The sequence below is a fragment of the Peromyscus eremicus genome, chromosome 16_21 (assembly GCF_949786415.1).
Source record: "Peromyscus eremicus chromosome 16_21, PerEre_H2_v1, whole genome shotgun sequence".
In the NCBI taxonomy this organism is placed as follows: domain Eukaryota; kingdom Metazoa; phylum Chordata; class Mammalia; order Rodentia; family Cricetidae; genus Peromyscus; species Peromyscus eremicus.
In genome coordinates, this window is record NC_081432.1 from 3,505,002 (window position 1) to 3,522,367 (window position 17,366).

Below are 17,366 nucleotides of genomic sequence, written 5' to 3' on the forward strand. Positions count from 1 at the left end.
CCTCCAGGTAAAATCTCGAGCCAGTCACCTTGTGGCAAGTTCTAGCTCAGTGCTCCTTGCTACCCATGGAACCGAAAAGGCGCCTGCCTGCCTTTCTGGAAGGTGGGAGTCAAATGCCCACCCATCACATGTTGTTCCAGTATCAAAAAGAAGTTCTCAGTGTGCGCGCGGGCACACGGAGCCTTGAGTGTTAGCTTTGAGCTTGGTGTGGCGGCCGCAAACACTCTTCCAGCCTCCAGCACCTGTGGGCGCCCTGAAGGCGATGGGAGGGGGCGAGGGCGCAGAGAGCCAGCCCAGGCCAGTGAGAAGTGCAGCTTTGCCGGGCCTCTTGGACTGACACGTGATGTGACCGGCTGGGGAGGGTGTCAGAAACACAAACCAGGGTGCCCAGGACTGAAGGCAGAAAGGAATCTTTGTGAATTTCGGAACATTTCAACGCCCCCAGCTTGTTATTTTTATCCCCCCCTGGCTGCCTCTCGGTAGGGGCTCCCATGCAACATCAAAGCTCCTAGCATCAAAAAAGCCGTGTGTGTGTGTGTGTGTGTGTGTGTGTGTGTGTGTGTGTGTGTGTGTGTACACGAGGAACGGGGGAGCTGGAACATTATGTCCCAGGCAGGGCTGAGCGTGTAAAAGGACCTTTAGGGTGGTTGTGGGCTGCGGCTCCTGTAGAAAGATGGCCCGTGGGGTCCTCAGAGTGGTACACCTGCCCACCCGAGGGGTCCCTGACTGCCTGGGACGCAGAGAAATAAAGAGGGGCAGAGATGGTTCAGTGAGTAAAGGCCTGACAACCTCAGTGTGGTTTCCAGGTCCCAAATGCTGCAAGGAGAGAACTGATTTCCACTCGACATCACACACACACACACACACGCACACGACACGCACACGCACACTGTGGCACATGTGCCCCATCATACATGCACAGAAAAAAAAAAAGTGAGAGTAAAGGGCTAAGAGCTGGTGGGGACGTCACAAAGGGCTGGCGGGGGTTGTTCTGATTATCCATCTGCAGCTCCATACCCAGGATTTTGGGATCTCAGTATAAGGACTTATGTGGTGTGGAGTCAAGATTACACCAGTCTGTCCAGTTTCCACAATCCAGCATAGGAGAGGTAGCAGAAGGTAAAAACGCCAGGTGGGGTGTTGGGGGGATTGCACAGTTTATTTCCAGACACAGTCAGAGGGTGAGGTGGGGACCCGTCTGCCTCTCCTCCCTGTATTTGGCTTAATCAAGAATTTTCTCTCCCCTTACCCCTATGTTGTGCAAGATAGAGGAGACACCCCCATCCCACCCAAGGAGGGCCTAGGCAGACAAGGAGCATGGGTGGTGATGTGGTTCAAGTATTCACAGGTCCCGGGGGCCACACTGCACCCAGATCCACAACTGCCCCGGCTGGTGTAGTTCTTCAGCGTGGACACCTCCAAAGGAGGGCTCACCCATTCCCATCATAACGACTGAGTCCGAGGCTGTGCAGTCAGAAAAGGAGGCCTCCCAGCAGGCAGGCTCATCTGGGGGCTCAGGGGAGGGGTCAGGGTGGTGAGGGTTTCCCCTACCCACTAGGGTGGGGGCAGTGGTCCTTGGGTCCATGGGTGAAAATGGGAAGGGTGCCAGGAAGGGACAAGGTTTGGAGGGCCTTGATGAACATGTTCAGACAGCTGTGGTCCGAACTCTCACCTCCACCCTCACTCTGGGCTCAGAATCCCTGAGAGTCCAGCCACAAGGGCAAAATGGAACAGGGTAGGGGATGGAAGGGGCAAGGGAAGAGTGGGGGATGGAACTGAGGGAGTAAGAAATGGGGGGACTGAGTAGATCATGCACCCTTACGGCCAGTCCTGTTCCTGGGAGCCAGTACAGGGAGGGCCAGGCCATGGGCTCAAGTCCCCTCTCAATTTCTGACCTTCCAAAGTAGCAGGAGTCCTGGGAACACAGGTTAGAACCACTGGTCCCCAGGTCCCCAATGTTCTGACTTTGGGCACCGTGGAAGAAAAGGGGGCTTGTCTCAAAGGGTAGTATAAAAAGCAAAAAAAAAAAACCATTAAAAACTTCCTGGGAAGTAGTACCCAGCCTCTTGTCCCTTCAAGGCATCAGTCAGCCCTGCTCAGACAGGACAGGGCCCAGTAGCACCATGCAATGTTGGGGTATCCGTGCCTCCTTGATGACCCCGGGCAGTGGTTCTTCAAAGCAGGGGTGCCTGTTTGCTAAAGCATCTGTGCTCTTGGATGAAGGAGAGGACTGTTGCAGGGGAGGGGGGTAGGGAGAGGTTTAGGCTGGGGCCCCAAAGGGCTCCCCAGGAGTCATGATCTGAAGAATCTGTGTACCACATATTGGCCCAACAGAACCACACCAAGAATCGTCATCACACACAGGATAGGGTCTCTATGCAAATTCAAATTCAGGGCTGCCACCTGTCAGGAGAAAAGGGGTGGGTTACAGAGTGCCTGGACAGCCCGCACAGCAGGGGGACGTCCCGACCTCAGGCACTCACCCAGCCGCCTCTCTGCGCAATCCATCTGGCAATATAATGGTGCAGTATGATATCAGCCAAAAAGCAGGTCACCTGGCCCAGGAAGCCGGTCAAACCACGCTGGTAGACGTACAGGGCCAGGCGGTAGCCAAAGCCCAGGAGAGCCACCACACGGCCCCAGCTGATGCCACTCTTAAATAGGCTGTGGGCAAAGGGTTCCAGAGATCATGGAGAGCCTGCCTTGCGGATGGGTCCCTTTCCTTCCTCCCTGCCCCCCCACCCCCATCCCCCACTGGGAAGCTAAATGGTTGAGCAGCTAAGTCCAGGTCAGAAAGTCTGCCTTGGCCTGGCCGCCAATCAGGAAGAGCCTGGGGTTCACAGCATGAGAGGAAAAAGCCAAGAGGGCCATGAGCTGGCTGCTGCTAGTGTAGAGGGAAGGGTGGGCAGACAGGTGGCGGGACGTTACCTGTGAAGGTTGCTGCTGGCCTGGCAGCCCGGGGGACAGCAGAGAGAAAAGGACAGAAGAGATTAGGAGAGATCCCAAACCACAGGGGCACAGCGTGGAGCCTGGCTGAGGGCCGGGACAGGACATGCCAGCCCCGAGCACCCATCTTAAACCTGTCACTGGCTTCTGCCTCTGCTGCCACCTTTACATCTACCCTGACACTGACTCCCTGGTTCAGGGAGAGGACAGTGAACACAGCCAGGCTTGGTGGCGCCTGCCTGTGATCCTAGCCCTCGGGAGGCTGATGCAGGAGGATCAAGAGTTCAAGGCCAGTCTGGGCTGCATGAGACCCTATCTCAAAAACAAGGGGCTTAAGAGATGGCTCAGCAGTTAAGAGCAGTGGCTGCTCTCCCTGAGTATCGGGGTTCAGTTCCCAGCACCTCCATGGTGGCTCACAGCCGTCTGTGACTCTAGCTCCAGAGGCCTTCTTCTGGCCTGTTTGGCATCAGGCATGCAAGCGCACATATGTAGATGCAGAGAAAACACCCACACACACAAGATGAAAATGAAGCTGGACAGTGGTGGTGTACGCCTGTAATCCCAGCACTCGGGAGGCAGAGGCAGGCAGATCTCTGTGAGTTTGAGGCCAGCCTGGGCTACAGAGCGAGTTCCAGGACAGCCAGGGCTACACAGAAAAAAAAAAAAAAAAAAAAAAAAGATTAAAAAAACAACAAAAATCAAGCCAACATGGCTGTGGTTTGAAAGTGGGAACACCGATTTAAGGTGCTTTCTCTATTTCCCAGGAGGTTTCACAGTGGTGGTCAGTGGCAAGCTGGGATGTGAGCCTTTTGTATCGAGAGACTCTTCGTCCTCAGCATTGGGTGGCCTCTTAGATGCCATTGCATCGCAGTTGACCTGACAGAAGTTGGTGGCGTGTCTCAGCTGGGCTGCAAGGCCCTTTGGGAACATTCCCACCCCAGGGCACTAGATGATGCCTGAGCTCCTAAGAGATATGAGCTTGCGTGCAAAGGAGTGAATGGGCCCAGAGACCGGGAGAAGGGTGGGGATTGTGTCTGAGTTCACTGACACTGTCCCCAGCCAATGAGCCCATCACATATGTGCAGGGTGGAGTGATGGTACCTGGAGGCAATCTTGGTGAAGAGTTCATAGGCGTTCCCAGCTGTGGGCTGGAGCTGCTCCAGTAAATTCTGGAACTCGGTGTCGTATCTCCAGTTAATGTCATCTCCAATGATGGCAAGCTGCCGACCCACCTGACCCAAGATGCTGTAGGAATGAGAGTCAGAGAGTGGGAAGTTAGCCCTGGGAACTGGGCTCATGGCAGAGAACGGATTCTCCTGGGGTGGAGTGGGGTCGGACGTTACCCAGCCCCTCTGAAGATCCTTGACAGTGCTTGTGGACAGGAGGGCTGCACTAAGGAGCAGGATTGCAGATGGGGGCAAGAAGCCAGGCTGAGAAGGGAGAAGATGACGGAGACAGGAGCCCTGGCCCCTGTCCCCGGGGGCTGGAGCTTACTTGTTGGGTTCTAGAAGCAAGTTGTCCATCTCGGGGTTGGCAGGGGCAGCCGCCCCCTGGGTCTCTTGTTCCCGATGGTGGAGGTGAAAAACATAGCTTCGAAAGACCTCCTCTGTGTCCTGGGCAACCTGCTGCTCTGAGGTCGGAGCTGGGAGTCAGTAAGAGAAGGCCGTCCCCAGGCACCCCCCCCTTCACTGCTTCGTCTAGCCCCTTCACGACATTCAGCACTCCCCCACGGTGTTCCGCCAGTGTGATCATTCATTCCTCATGATAGTCCTGGCCTGCAAGTGAGCTCTAGCCTACAGATGGGGAAACTGAGGCACACCTTTCAGTGGCAGTACCACTGCCCGCCCTCCCCACTGCCTGTGGGTAAGTACTTCTACCCTAATATTGCTGCTTATACTGTTATGAAAACCCAGCTGCCTCAGCCTTCCACTGTGGACTTAGACCAGGGGCTGTGCAGGAATCCCGCACTGTGGACCGAGACCGGGGGCCGTGCAGGAATCCCTTACTGTGGACTTAGACCGGGGGCCGTGCAGGAATCCCCCACTGTGGACCGAGACTGGGGGCCATGCAGGAATCCCCCACTGTAGACCAAGACCGGGGGCCATGCAGGAATCCCCCACTGTGGACCAAGACCGGGGGCCATGCAGGAATCCCCCACTGTGGACCGAGACCGGGGGCCGTGCAGGAATCCCCCAGGTTTCAGCACTAGACTGGCACTGCTGAGGCCTCCACCTTGTGCACCAAGCAGCTCCGAGGTCCTCAGCCTCCCCAGTGTGTAGATACCACGTACCCCAATCTAGTAAGTCCCTGTAATCTATGCACATTCTATCTGTTCTGCTCTTCCCAAGAGCCAAATTGCAGAATAACACCGCAGAACTGGGCTCCTGAGCTCTCGGGTGCACATGGTCCCCAGTCCTTAGAGTGTAGGAAACAGGAAAAAAAAAACAAACTGAAATCAGGAGCCTTGGGCCAGTCGAAGGAGAATGGTTTCTGTCTTCATTTTTTGAGACAAGGTCTTGCTATGTTGCCTTGGCTAGCCTGGAACTCGGTATGTAGACCAGGCTGGCCTCAAACTCACAGAGATCCTCCTGTCTTTGCCTCCTGAGTGCTGGGCTTAAAGGCGTGCACCATCACACATATCTGGGGTTGGTGTTTTCTTTCTGAGACAGGGTATCTCTACCTCACTCTAGCCCAGGCTGACCTGAAATTCATTCTATAGGACAGACTGACCTAAAACTTGTGCCAATCCTGTCTCAGCCTCTCAAGTGCTGGGATTGCAGACATGAGCTACCACACCCAGCTCACACACACCTGGGATATGAACCCCAAGTCCAGGGACCAACCTGACCTCCCCGCCCATCCACCTGAGAGACGTGGATAGGGCCGCCATCTCACTTCCTCCCCCTCCCCCGTTCCTGGACCTGACTGGGATAAGCCAGGTCACTTCCTCCTTTCTCCCACAGCAGCAGGCCTGGCTCTTCTGTCTCCCTCCCTTGCCTCCACCTGCCCCTGTGCCCAGAGAAGCCTCACACCCCTGCACACCAGCCCCATGCCTTTCTATCTCTTGTGCTTATGGGATGGTGAGGGGCAGGAGGACCCTTACCAGAAGGGGAGGGGGAGTCATCACAGTCCTCCCTTGGAGGACCGGGTCCTTGTCCAGATGCCATCTTTCAGGTCTTGGTGGACAGCACTGTCACCCTGCGGAGACAGGTGAGAAAAAAGCAGAGATGAGGCTGGGTGTGGTGGCGCACGCCTTTACTCCCAGCACTCGGGAGGCAGGTAGATCTCTGAGTTCGAGGCCAGCCTGGGCTACAGAGCAAGTTCCAGGATAGCCAGGACTACACAGTGAGACCCTGTCTCAAGGGGAAAAAAAAAGAAAAGAGAGCGAGTGAGCGAGCTGAGAGCAGGGACAGCTGTCTGGAGACCCCAGAGAAGTCCTGACAGGAGTGAGGGAACCCCACGTCCCCCACTGCCAAGAAGACTGCAGTCCTCTGGGACTAAAGTTCCGCCACCTTGGGGGCCTGGTGGTGTCTCCCGGGAGCAGTGGGAACCCCCTGGTCCCAAGCTGGCATCTGGAGACAGGAGAATCGTGAGGAAGCCAGGAAGCCAGGCAGAGGCCAGGTGAGGTCGAGGCCTCCAGAACGCTGTGGCATGAAGGCTCTCACCCCAAGATGGGGGGGGCGGCTGCTTTGAGAGAGTGAGGGGGCCTTTCTGCTGTTTCCGAGGCTACCCGTCCCTTCCTCAGCCTTCCACCTCCCTGCCGTGAAAGCCTCCCTCCAGGGTCCACTCCCCGTGGCCGGTGGGACATGCTTGTTTTCCGATAGGGCTTGGCAGCAAACTCTTAAGAGTCTACCACACACTCCTGACACTTAGGAGAATTTTGTTGACGGTTCCCATCACTGGCTGGTCGTGGTGTGACATGCTTTGATCCTAGCACTTGGGAGACAGTGAGTTCTAGGCCAGTCTGGTCTACGTATGAAGTCCCAGGCCAGCCAAGGCTACATGAGATCCAGTCTCAAAAAATAAAAGAAAAAAACCCCACGACACAGGTACAGCTAGCATCCACCCTCGCACCTGTTTTGCAGGTTGGAAAAATCAGAGCAGAACGAAATGAGTAGCCGGGCCACAAGGTCAGAGAAAGACATTTGTCCTGCAGAGTTTTTGTTTTTTGTTCTGTTTTTCTTTTTCTCTCTTTCTTTTTTCTTTCTTTCTTTCTTTCTTTTTTTTTTTTTTTTTTTTTTTTTTGGTTTTTCGAGACAGGGTTTCTCTGTGTAGCTTTGCGCCTTTCCTGGAACTCGCTTTGTAGACCAGGCTGGCCTCGAACTCACAGAGATCCTCCTGTCTCTGCTTCCTGAGTGCTGGATTACAGGCGTGCACCACCACCGCTAGCTTTTTTTTTTTAAACATGTATTTATATATGTTTTATGTGTACGTGTTTGTGTGTCATGAAATACGTGTGGAGGTCAGAGGACAGGTTTTCAGGAGTGGGCTCTCTCCTTCCATCATGTGGGTTCCAGGGACAGACTTTGGGTTGTCACACTTCGCAGCAAGCCCCTCACCTGCTGAGCTGTCTCGATGGCCCAGATTTTTGTTCTGCCCTGGCCTCAAATTGAGTATGGGGCAGAGGATGATCCTCCTGCCTCCACTGTTGGAGTGCTGGGATTACAAGTGAGCTGGGGATCAAACCCAGAGCTTCGTACGGGCTGGACATGCATCTTACCAACTAAGCCACATCTCAGCACTTACTTCATGGTTTGTTCCCAGGGCGTCTCTCCTTCCTATTACCAACCTGCCTAAAAGTGAGCTGGGACTTCACAGCCTTCCAGCCTGCCTCACACCACACACCTCACCACACCCCTACACTGTGGGACCTCACAGCCTTCCAGCCTGCCTCACACCACACACCTCAACACACCCCTACACTGTGGGACCTCACAGCCTTCCAGCCTGCCTCACACCACACACCTCACCACACCCCTACACTTGGGTGCTGAATGTTTTCTTTTGGTTATTGGTTTATTTACATATCTATTTTAGACAGGTTCTTACTAGACAGCCCCAGGAAGGTCTTGTACCCCTTGACCCTCCTGCCCCAGACACTGGGGTGCTGGTATTATAGGTGTCCTCTACCATGCCACACCCAAGTCCATTTTCCTCTTCGATCAGTCTTGGCCGCTGTCGACAGTTATTTCCTGAGGCAAAGCAAGACCTTTCGCTTTCAGTTTGCACCCCTTTCAAGAGTCCCACTCCTTCCTGGGCAGCCTCCATCACTCCAGGAAGTGACCCTCATGTCAGTGAAGAGGGTGCAGACCCACCTAGAGCCGAGCATAGCAGCTCTATGCTCTGCCGCCCGCCCGGGGCTGAACACCACACACACCTTTGTTCTCAGGCTGCAGACGGTTTTTGAAAGTTACTCTCTGAAAAGGGGTGGGTGGGTGGCTGGCTGGCTGCCCTTCACTTTCCCATCAGGGCTGGAGTCTGGGCAAGCAGACCCACTCCTCGTCTCCGAGAGCTAGGCCTCATTAAGACAGCCCTTGGCTTGGCATGTTCCACCCAGCGGCTCCTTCCGGAATAGGGGGCTCTTCCTGCTGCCCTGGTTCTTAAACTCGGTAATCCCAGGCCGGCAGGGCCGGGGGATGCTGACTCTACCCCCCAGAAAACCGCCCTGGAGGCTCACTGTTGAGGGTAGGTCGGGGGTCTCAGAACAGTCTGTGCTGGCCTGGGCCCCCATCCAAGTGACCTGACTTCCCACTACATCCACTTGCTGGGCCCAGGTTGCATGTTTCCCACAACCAACCTCTAGGCTGTACCTAGCATTGGTCTAGGGGTCCTGGGACAGCAAAAGGGATCAACTGTGAAATTTCTGTCTCTGTCCTTGACCTTCACCCTCCCCTCCTTCCAGATAACAAAAGTCCCAGTTGCCTGGCATCCAGGGCCACCAGAGCCTGGACAAGAAGGGACACTTCAGCTGGAAGTGGCCCTGTTTGGACTAGACTCCAGCATGGCTTTAAGGACCACCCAGGGAAACTTCAAGTCTTCCCTCCGCAGCCGGTTCCCGACGGGGCTTTCTGCCCCACCCTGGGCCAGAGCTGCCAGGATTAGGAGGATGGGGTTTGGCGCTGGCTGCCAGCGTACCTGCCCGGCTCTGGTCCAGACGTGGGATGGCTCAGCAGTCTGAAGACAAAGATCCCAGAGGGCCGGTGGCTGATCCCAGGTGCAAGGTTTCAGGCCTGACTTGGAGGAACCGGAGTCCGTGAATTCATGGTGTCTGAAAGCCGTCCCTGGTTGTCTCTTGGCCCAGGAAACCTCGCGACTTTGTGACCATAGAGGAGCCGGCGGCTCCCGGCAGTGATCAGCTCCCTCTAGAGGAAGTTGCTTGATGGCCGCCGGATGCGGATGCACGGGGAAGCCGCTGCTTGGCTGAAGGTCCTATGGGCCAGGCCTGAAAGCAGCTGGTCTGCAGCATCCTGTGCCTGCCCCGTCCCAGCCCAGGGGGGACGTCCTCTCTTTACTGCCTTTCCTGACTCTGGTTCCAGACCCTCCTCTTCCATATTCTCCCTGTAGTGGAAAGCAAAACACCACAGCGAAACCAGGATGGAGCTGGGGGTGGTGATGCAGACCAGCAATCGCAGCTCTCAGGAGGCTGAGGCAGGAGGATCAGGAAATAGAGGCCAGCCTGTGCTACACGACACCCTGAAAGAAAGGAGAAAAAAAAAAAAAACTCAGTAGAATTTGTGCTGTTGTCACCTAGACCCTGCCAGGCTTCAGGGACTGACCTCAAGCACAGAATAAACTCCAGAGAGACAGGAGTGTGTGGAGTCCTGTTCTCAGGGTCTGTACCCTCCCAGCCTCCCTGTTCACCCTCAGCCAGGCCTCCACAGCCTGTGGGTGCAGCTTTTCTCGGTCTCCGCTGAGCCTGCCCCTGCCTGGCTCCCTGTCCCCCACTCTCCTTCCAGCCGCACCCCTCCCCCGCCTCCAGTTATTCCTCCCCACCCCCACCTCTCCGCTGCCTTCTAGAACTCCTGGAAGTTTCCAACTGGAGGTTTCTATTAGCAGTTGGTCCTGGGCTGGCTGCCATGGCTTCTCCCTGAGTCAGGGTCTCTCTCAGGATGGCGGCCCAGGCTCGGACTCCTCGGTCACGGTCACGAATCTTGGGCTGTTCCTCCCTGTTGCGCTTTCTTCGAAGCCTAGTGAGGAGGAAGGGCAGTTCTAACAAGTCCCTGACCAAGAGCCTGCCCAGCCCCTCACAGGAGCAGGATGGTGTCTCCCCAAGGATGGGCCGCCAGGGAGGTCGTGGGAGGAGGGAGCCGCGGCTACATGCCATGGTACCTGGGGTCCTATCTGCAGCCCCCTCAAACCTGCCGCTGCAAGATGCCTTAGGGCTGGGCACGGGGGACATGGGGTCCCAGACCCTCACCTCCAAGGACACCCTGAAGCTCAAGGCCCAGGGTGTAGAGGTGACATCAGTCCCCACCAGAGAAATCAGGGAGGTTCTGGGGCACCAGTCTGAGAAGAAAGAAGAGGAGGAAGAGCCAGCAGGGGAGGCCTCTGGGGCCTCAGGAGTCTCCGACAGGTGAGGAGCTGTGGCTGTGGTGGGGGTGGGGGGCATGATCCAGATAGAGCAGGATACACGCTGGAGGCCGTGGGTGGAAGCCCGTAGATGGCGAAGGGCTGGGGTAAGGGATCCTGAAGAGTAAAAGTCTGCTGAGGGACAGTGCCAGGGAAGGAGGGATCCGCAGATGGGGCTGTGAGGGGTGGCTGGACCGGACTGAGTGCCAGAGATGAAAGGGAGCTGGGGTGCGGCTCCTGGGTTGCAGCATTACATACTCCAGGCCCTGGGATTAGTCCCCAGCACAACAAAACAGTGAGAGCCAGGCATGGTGGTGGCGCACGCCTTTAATCCCAGCATGCGGGAGGCAGAGGCAGGCGGATCTCTGAGTTTGAAGCCAGCCTGGTCCACAGAGCAAGTTCTAGGACAGACAGAACTACACAGGGAAACCCTGTCTTGAAAAACTGAACAACAATAACAAAGTAAAATAGAGATGACAAAGGGATGTTTAGGGGCTGGACAGGCGTGCCGGAGCTGGAGCCTCTGTTCTGAGCCAGTGCTTCTGGCCTGCCCGCTCACTCTCCCTCCCTGGCTTTCTTTCCCACTGGTCTTAGCAGCCATTCCCTGTATGGAAGGTACCCAGCTCCCCACTTCCTCCCTCCCTCAGGGGTAGGAAAATCCCTCTGATAGAGACCCCTGGGAACAGAGCAGGGGCCTGGGAGAGAGGGGGCCAGGTCAAGCAGGTCTGGGGAAAGACCCCAGGTGGACCGGGCCCTGACCACATCTCCGGGTGTCCCCCGACTCCCCCACCTGACTGTGCTTTGGGATTAGGGAACACTTTGCCCAGGCCCTGGAGACAGAACAAGGATGCTTGCAGTGGGTTCCGGGACCACTGGCACTCATCCCTGGGGCCTTCGTCAGAGAGGAAGAGGAGGGACCCCATCTAATCGAGATTGGTGAGTATGATAGCTCTCGTCTGGGCTGGGGAGTCCAGCAGGACGTGAGACATAATCTGAGGTTTGAACCCCACTTCCTCCACGCCAAGTTATATGGCGACGGTGGAACCCTGCTGAATATCTGCCCCACGTGCCTCGATCTATAAAAAGGAAATTCAAACAGCACTTGTCTCTGAGGCACGTGGCAAGCATCAGTGAGATGCTCTTTGTCAAGGGCTAGATCCAGGCCCGGCACACAGTAGGTGTTGAGTAAAACAAGGCAAGAGCCAGATGCAGGGATTGAGAGGGTCCGGCACACAATAGGCATCCTGTTAACACAGGACAGAGCCGCGTGCAGGGACTGGGTCCGGCACACAGTAGGCATCCTGTTAACACAGGACAGAGCCAGGTGCAGGCACTGGGTCCAGCACACAGTAGGCATCTTGTTAACACAGGACAGAGCCGGGTGCAGGCACTGGGCCTGGCACACAGTAGGCATCTGTTAACACAGGACAGAGCCGGGTGCCAGAACTCATTCTGTCCAGCACTTGGAGGGAGGAAAGAGAATTGCAAGTTTAAGGTCTGCCCAGCTTCGTAGTGACATCCTTCTCTCAACAAAATAAAGTGATAGCAATAACAAGCTAAGGATAGTGGGCCCTGCCTGGAACCCCAGGAGGCAGAGGCAGGAAGGTCAGGAGGTGAAGGCCAGCCTTGGCTACATAGCAGAGTTTGAGGCTAGGCTTCACGAGTTGCCGTCTCAAAACAAAACAAATCCACAAAAAGCGATACGACGAGGGGACAGCGAGATGGGTCTTTAGGTAGAGACGCTGCCAAGCTTGGGTGAGGACCCGAGTTTGGTTCCCGGGACGCCATGGTGGACGGTGAGAACAGACTCCTTCCTGCAAGTTGTCCTCTGACCCCTTTTACACATGCCATGGTATGTGCCCCACCCCCCCTCCAGGATAGAGAAATAAAAATGTCATTAAAAAGGAAAAAAAAAACCATCAGAAAAGAGGGTAGCTCCTCCCTGAGTGCCCTTCCCCCTCCCTCTGGGACTGGCATTCACCAGCCTGCTGCCAGCCTCGGTGACCGATACTCCGCAGGAGACCTCAGGCTGACCTCTTGCAAGGCGGGGCCCACCCCGTGGAACTATCTCCTCGGCTTGTACAAGCAGCTCCAGAAGTCAGCCATGGCCAAGGTCAGTGGGGCCCGGTCCCGGGACCTCTGGCTTGCCGAGGGGGAAACGCTTCCTCTCGTGTCCTGGTTTGGGGAGGAGGGGACACGGGCCTGGAGTCCTGAACCCCTTTACAGGCTCAGAGACCAGCCCTGCCTCAGTTTGCTCTCAAGGACGGCTTGTCCCATGAGGAGAAAGGGGAGCGCGAAGAAGCGGAGGAGGACAGTTACCTCAAGCTGTGTGCTCCATGCGTCGCCACTGTCCAGTCTCCGCTGCAGAAGACTTTTAGGTCCACAGATACAGTGGGTAGGTGTGTCAGCCTGACATTGCCAGGGTCAGAGGGTCTGGCTCTGGCCAGTGGCTTAGGAAAGAAACTCGAGCACTGGCCATGAGGTGGCAGCAGAGGACCTCCGGTGACGGACAGGGATGGCTGCTGGTTGACTGACCTCCAGCCCTAGCTAGGGCCCAACGGGACTACTCAAGCACCCCACCCCCACCCCCACCCCTGCATCCCACCCAGCCCCGGCCCTGGGGGAGGGCGCCTCCAAGCCTGGTTCGTGCTTAGCAACCCTAGAGCCGCCTCAGGGTGGCATCAGGATAACAGCAGTGAGATAGAAGTCATTTGGCCTGGAGAGCCGGCTGAAGGTTAAGAGCACTTGTTGCTCTTGCAGAGGACCCTGGTTCGGTTCCCAGCACCCATGTTGGGTTGCTCACCACTGCCAGTGACTCCAGCTCCAGGGAATCCAACACCCGCTTCTGGCTTCCATAGACACCTGTGCACAGATACGCACATAAAAAAAAAAAAAAAAAGTAAAAACAACAATAGCCAAAATACCCCTGAGAGACTGTGTGTGTTTACACAGCCATCACTGGGGCTGTTCTTTTAAAATGTGGTTTGACACCTCTGAAGTGGTTGATGTTATAACTCCGCTGATGGCATGGGAATTGAAGCGCAGAGAGGTTGAGTAACTTGCCCAGATCTCACAGCTACTAATGACAGAGCTGGGACTTCATTTCAGGCAGTCGGGGCAGTTGGTGGCAATACCCTGGCAAACCCTGCCCAGGAGCAGCCTCCCATTCCACTGCAGGAGGAGCTCAGGGTGTGGGAGAGGCTATGCCTGGCTCCAGGTACCTGAAGGCTTTGCAGGAGCTGGCCCAGGTCAAAGTGTTGAGAAGAGGGGTGGGCATGCAGTGGGGACTTCCTGAGCTCTGCCAGCCCCACGCTCTGGGAAGGCAGGGATCGCAAACCCCATTTCTCCTGCAAGCTCAGTCGTGTCAAATGTGTGGCCTCATTTACCCCCGACCCCAGCCAGTTAACCAGCAATGCAGATTCCTCAGGGGATTGCCAGCATCCTCCAGTTCCATTCAGCCCTGAAGACAAAGTTTACTGGAGATGGCACCAGGTCCCTGCTGGTTGAGGGCCTAGCACGAGCACACTGTCCTCTGCTTTAGACCTCGATCCCAAGCCGGGTCACTGTACTTGACCTTCTGGCCAGCAGGCCACCGGTCAGGGTTCTGTGGCCCCCTGCTGGGGTTGAAAAACTTGTTTGAGCGTCTCACAGAATTTAGGGTCTGAGGGATTTGTTTTTATTGTCTTAGACATTCTCATGAGGTTGTCTAGGTAGTCTTGAACTTGTGATCCTCCTGCCTCAACCCCTTGAGCTGAAAGTCCCACTTTTCTGTCCCAGTCTTTCTGGGGACCCCCCCACACACACACACACCTGCAGCTGCCTGCAGAGGAACTGGTTGCCATGAACATTACAGGAAACCTGGTGGCTTTGAGGGTCTGTGGGTGCTGGGGGGACATGCCAGGAGGAGCAGCGAGCGGATGTCTGTCCCCACGGCACAGAGCCAGTCCACCTCTTTGCCTCACAGGTTTTGTGGAGTCAGAGCTGAAGAAGATTCTGGAGGTGAGACGCGAGTCCCGCCTATGGAAGGTGGGCAACCCGGAGGGCCGGGAGCTGCTGACCCGGCCAGACATCACGCTGGAGGAGGCCGGCATGGTGGACGGCCAGGTATGCCTGGGTGTCCATCTATCCACTAGCCATGGAAGTGGGGTGAGGGTCCCTTATCTCACACGGCCCTGGCCCCTGGTTGCAGCCCGCCCCCCCCCCACAAACACACATGCATGCGTGCACACACATACACGTGCACACACATGTGCACACATACACGCACACACACACGCACATACACACACGCACGCGCACACACACAGATACACACGCACGCGCACACACATGCGCACACACACGCACGCGCACACACACAGATACACACGCACGCGCACACACATGCGCACACACACGCTTCAACAGTTCTCACTTAAACCAGTGTTGTCCCTGTCTTGTTTTGCTTGTTTGTTGAGACAAGGTCTCTTGTAGCCCAGGCTACCCTGACTGTATGTAGCAGAGGCTGGCCTTGGCCTTCTGTTCCTCCTACCTCTACTTCCCCAGTGCTGGGTTTACAGACAGGGAGATTTATCGAGATGGGCTAGCGCTTGAACAACACGACTCTTTTCTCTCATTCACACCAAAGCCCACAGACACACACAGGCTCTGGGGAGCGACCACACATCATCCGTGCCCGTTCCGAGTCAGTCTCCATCCACTCAACGTTCCTCTCCATGACTCAGTGGACTCTGCCCTGACGGTCTCTGGCTCACGGAAGGGAAGAGCCCGCAGCCAGAGTCTAGTCAGAGACCGCTCTGCTGGGTCATGACTTTAGCCTCTGCAAGGACGGGCTGAGACACTACAGCAGGACTGCACAGGCTCCTGTGTGTGTGCGTGCGTGTGTGTGCGTGCGTGTGTGTGTGTGTGTGTGTGTGTGTGTGTACATGGGCTGAGACACTACAGCAGGACTGCACAGGCTCCTGTGTGTGTGCGTGCGTGCGTGTGTGTGCACGCGCGTGTGTGTGCATGCGTGTGCGTGCGTGCGTGTGTGCACGTGTGAGTGTGTGTGTGTGTGTGTGTGTGTGTGTGTGTGTGTGTGTGTACATGGGCTGAGACACTACAGCAGGACTCCACAGGCTCCTCAGTGTGCGGGGAGGGGTGTTGTGTGTGCGGTGGGATGGGAGTGGGTGGGAGGGTGGTGGAGTGGGGGTGGGGGTGAGAGGACCACCTAGAACAACACAAATGGCTGACTCTGCCAGAAATTCACACCTGCTGGGCATTGAGGGCGTCCTAAGCCGCCCACATGCCCACGTCCCAGGAGCCTGATGCCCCCACTCCCCTAAACACACAGCCGTGTGGGCGCTTGATTTTCCCCTCATACTGAGGGGCTCCAATCCTGGGATCTGTCCTCCTCCAGGACCTTGTGAGCCTGCCTGCCTTTTCATCCTGGGCTCACAGTCCTGGGCTAGCATTGGCAGCATCAGGAGACTTGGGAGTTTCTGGATAGTGCATGTGGGGCCCCCAGTCCTCTCTTTGGGGGTCAGAGGTACATTCTCAGCTCCTGCCTTCCATAGTAGGTGTTTCAAAGTCCCACCCTCTCCCCACCACATTTTCTCCCCCTCTGCCCTCAGAGCCACTTGCTAAGGGGGAGAGAGATTGCCCCTCAGCTTTTGGGGAATGCCGGGGACCTGAGGGATGGACCTTAAGGGAGGTGAAGCTCCATTCAGACTGAAGAAACTATGCAGGGCCCCCAGGACAGAGGCAAAGGGAAGGGAGGAACCAGAGGTGGAAGAGAAGTATTCCTGCATTATGGGGGTAGTTCGCTCAGGGTCGGTGAACCTGGGTCAGCTTTGGGGTGGTGGGGAGAGTCTGGAAAAGGTGGCTGGGGTGATCTGGGGGAGAGTAGATGGGAAGGTTCTGGAATGCAGAGCAGGGAATATTTTCTTCACCCATGTCTGCCCACAGCACCTGCTCCTGGAGGAGATGGATGATTTGGGGAACTGGCCTCCTCCAGAGTGAGGCCTGTGCCGGCAGGAGCCACCATGCCCACACCCCTGGGACCCCAGTCCAGCGTATGTCTCTTGTTGGGACACATCCAAGGAGTCCCTGTGGCCCTGGGCTTTGGGATGAGTAGTATCCTGTGTGTGCGTGTGGTGGGCCTGCCCAGCACTGCCCCTACCCATCAGACTCCGGCAGATGATGTTATTAATAAAAACTTAGTTTGACATTAGCTTCCTGGGCTGTCTGTCATTGGACTCTGCCCTCTCCCTCACTCCTGGAGCGAGCCAGGCTATTAGGGTCTCTATCTAGTCTCTAGCTTGTGCCCGAAGAGCAGCTAGTGTGGAGGCTACCTCCGGGCACAGGGGCAGGGAGGGCAGGAGGATTTGGGCTAACCTGGGGGGTGCCGCCTGCCAGCAAGAAGGAGAGTCCCCAACTTCCCTCTCTCGGAGTTCCCAGGCTACACTGTGTCCTCAGCGGGAGGATCCGGGAATTCTCCCAGCAGGAAGTTCCTGCCCAGCCAGCTCAGGGACAAAGCCAGGAAAGAGGCCCTGAACTGCAGGGACCTGCTTCAGGAGAGAGCTGGCAGCCAGGGCTGCTGGGGGCAGGCGAGGAAGGGCTCCCCGAAGTCGGTGTGTGTTCGCTGCCGTGCTAAACACTGGTCAGAAGCGAGCTGGGGAGGAAAGGGTTGATTTCTTAGAGCTTTCTGTCCATTGTGGCGAGAGGTCAGGCCAGGGGTCAAGGCAGGAACACCGAGGCCACCGAGGCCGAGGGGCAGTGCTGCCGGCTTTATGTCCTCTGGTTTTCCCAGCTACCTTTTATTTTCTTTTAAGATTTATTTAACGTGTGCACAAGCATGTATGTGCATCTGT

At 56.3% G+C, this 17,366-nt stretch overlaps 2 protein-coding genes across 3 annotated transcripts; one reads left to right on the top strand and one right to left on the bottom strand.

The window, feature by feature from the left end:
* Nucleotides 1-1,140: 1,140 nt before the first annotated feature.
* Bak1 (BCL2 antagonist/killer 1) lies at nucleotides 1,141-9,905 on the bottom strand. The gene is made up of 7 exons (XM_059282431.1): nucleotides 9,723-9,905; nucleotides 9,082-9,639; nucleotides 6,050-6,144; nucleotides 4,441-4,576; nucleotides 4,048-4,191; nucleotides 2,484-2,664; nucleotides 1,141-2,403 (listed from the first exon to the last, which is right to left on the bottom strand). Exons 3-7 carry the CDS (start codon nucleotides 6,111-6,113, stop codon nucleotides 2,293-2,295), a joined length of 636 nt encoding a protein of 211 aa, XP_059138414.1. The 5' UTR covers nucleotides 6,114-6,144; nucleotides 9,082-9,639; nucleotides 9,723-9,905; the 3' UTR covers nucleotides 1,141-2,292.
* A 59-nt stretch (nucleotides 9,906-9,964) lies between these two features.
* Nucleotides 9,965-16,726, top strand: LOC131926798 (gametogenetin-binding protein 1-like). 2 transcript variants are annotated; one of them, XM_059282426.1, is made up of 6 exons: nucleotides 9,965-10,519; nucleotides 11,327-11,451; nucleotides 12,534-12,628; nucleotides 12,766-12,910; nucleotides 14,480-14,619; nucleotides 16,462-16,726. In XM_059282426.1, exons 1-6 carry the CDS (start codon nucleotides 10,056-10,058, stop codon nucleotides 16,513-16,515), a joined length of 1,023 nt encoding a protein of 340 aa, XP_059138409.1. In that variant the 5' UTR covers nucleotides 9,965-10,055; the 3' UTR covers nucleotides 16,516-16,726. The 2 variants fall into 2 exon arrangements, with proteins under 2 accessions (XP_059138409.1, XP_059138408.1); XM_059282425.1 differs by having other exon boundaries at nucleotides 9,966-10,519; nucleotides 12,742-12,910.
* Nucleotides 16,727-17,366: the final 640 nt, after the last annotated feature.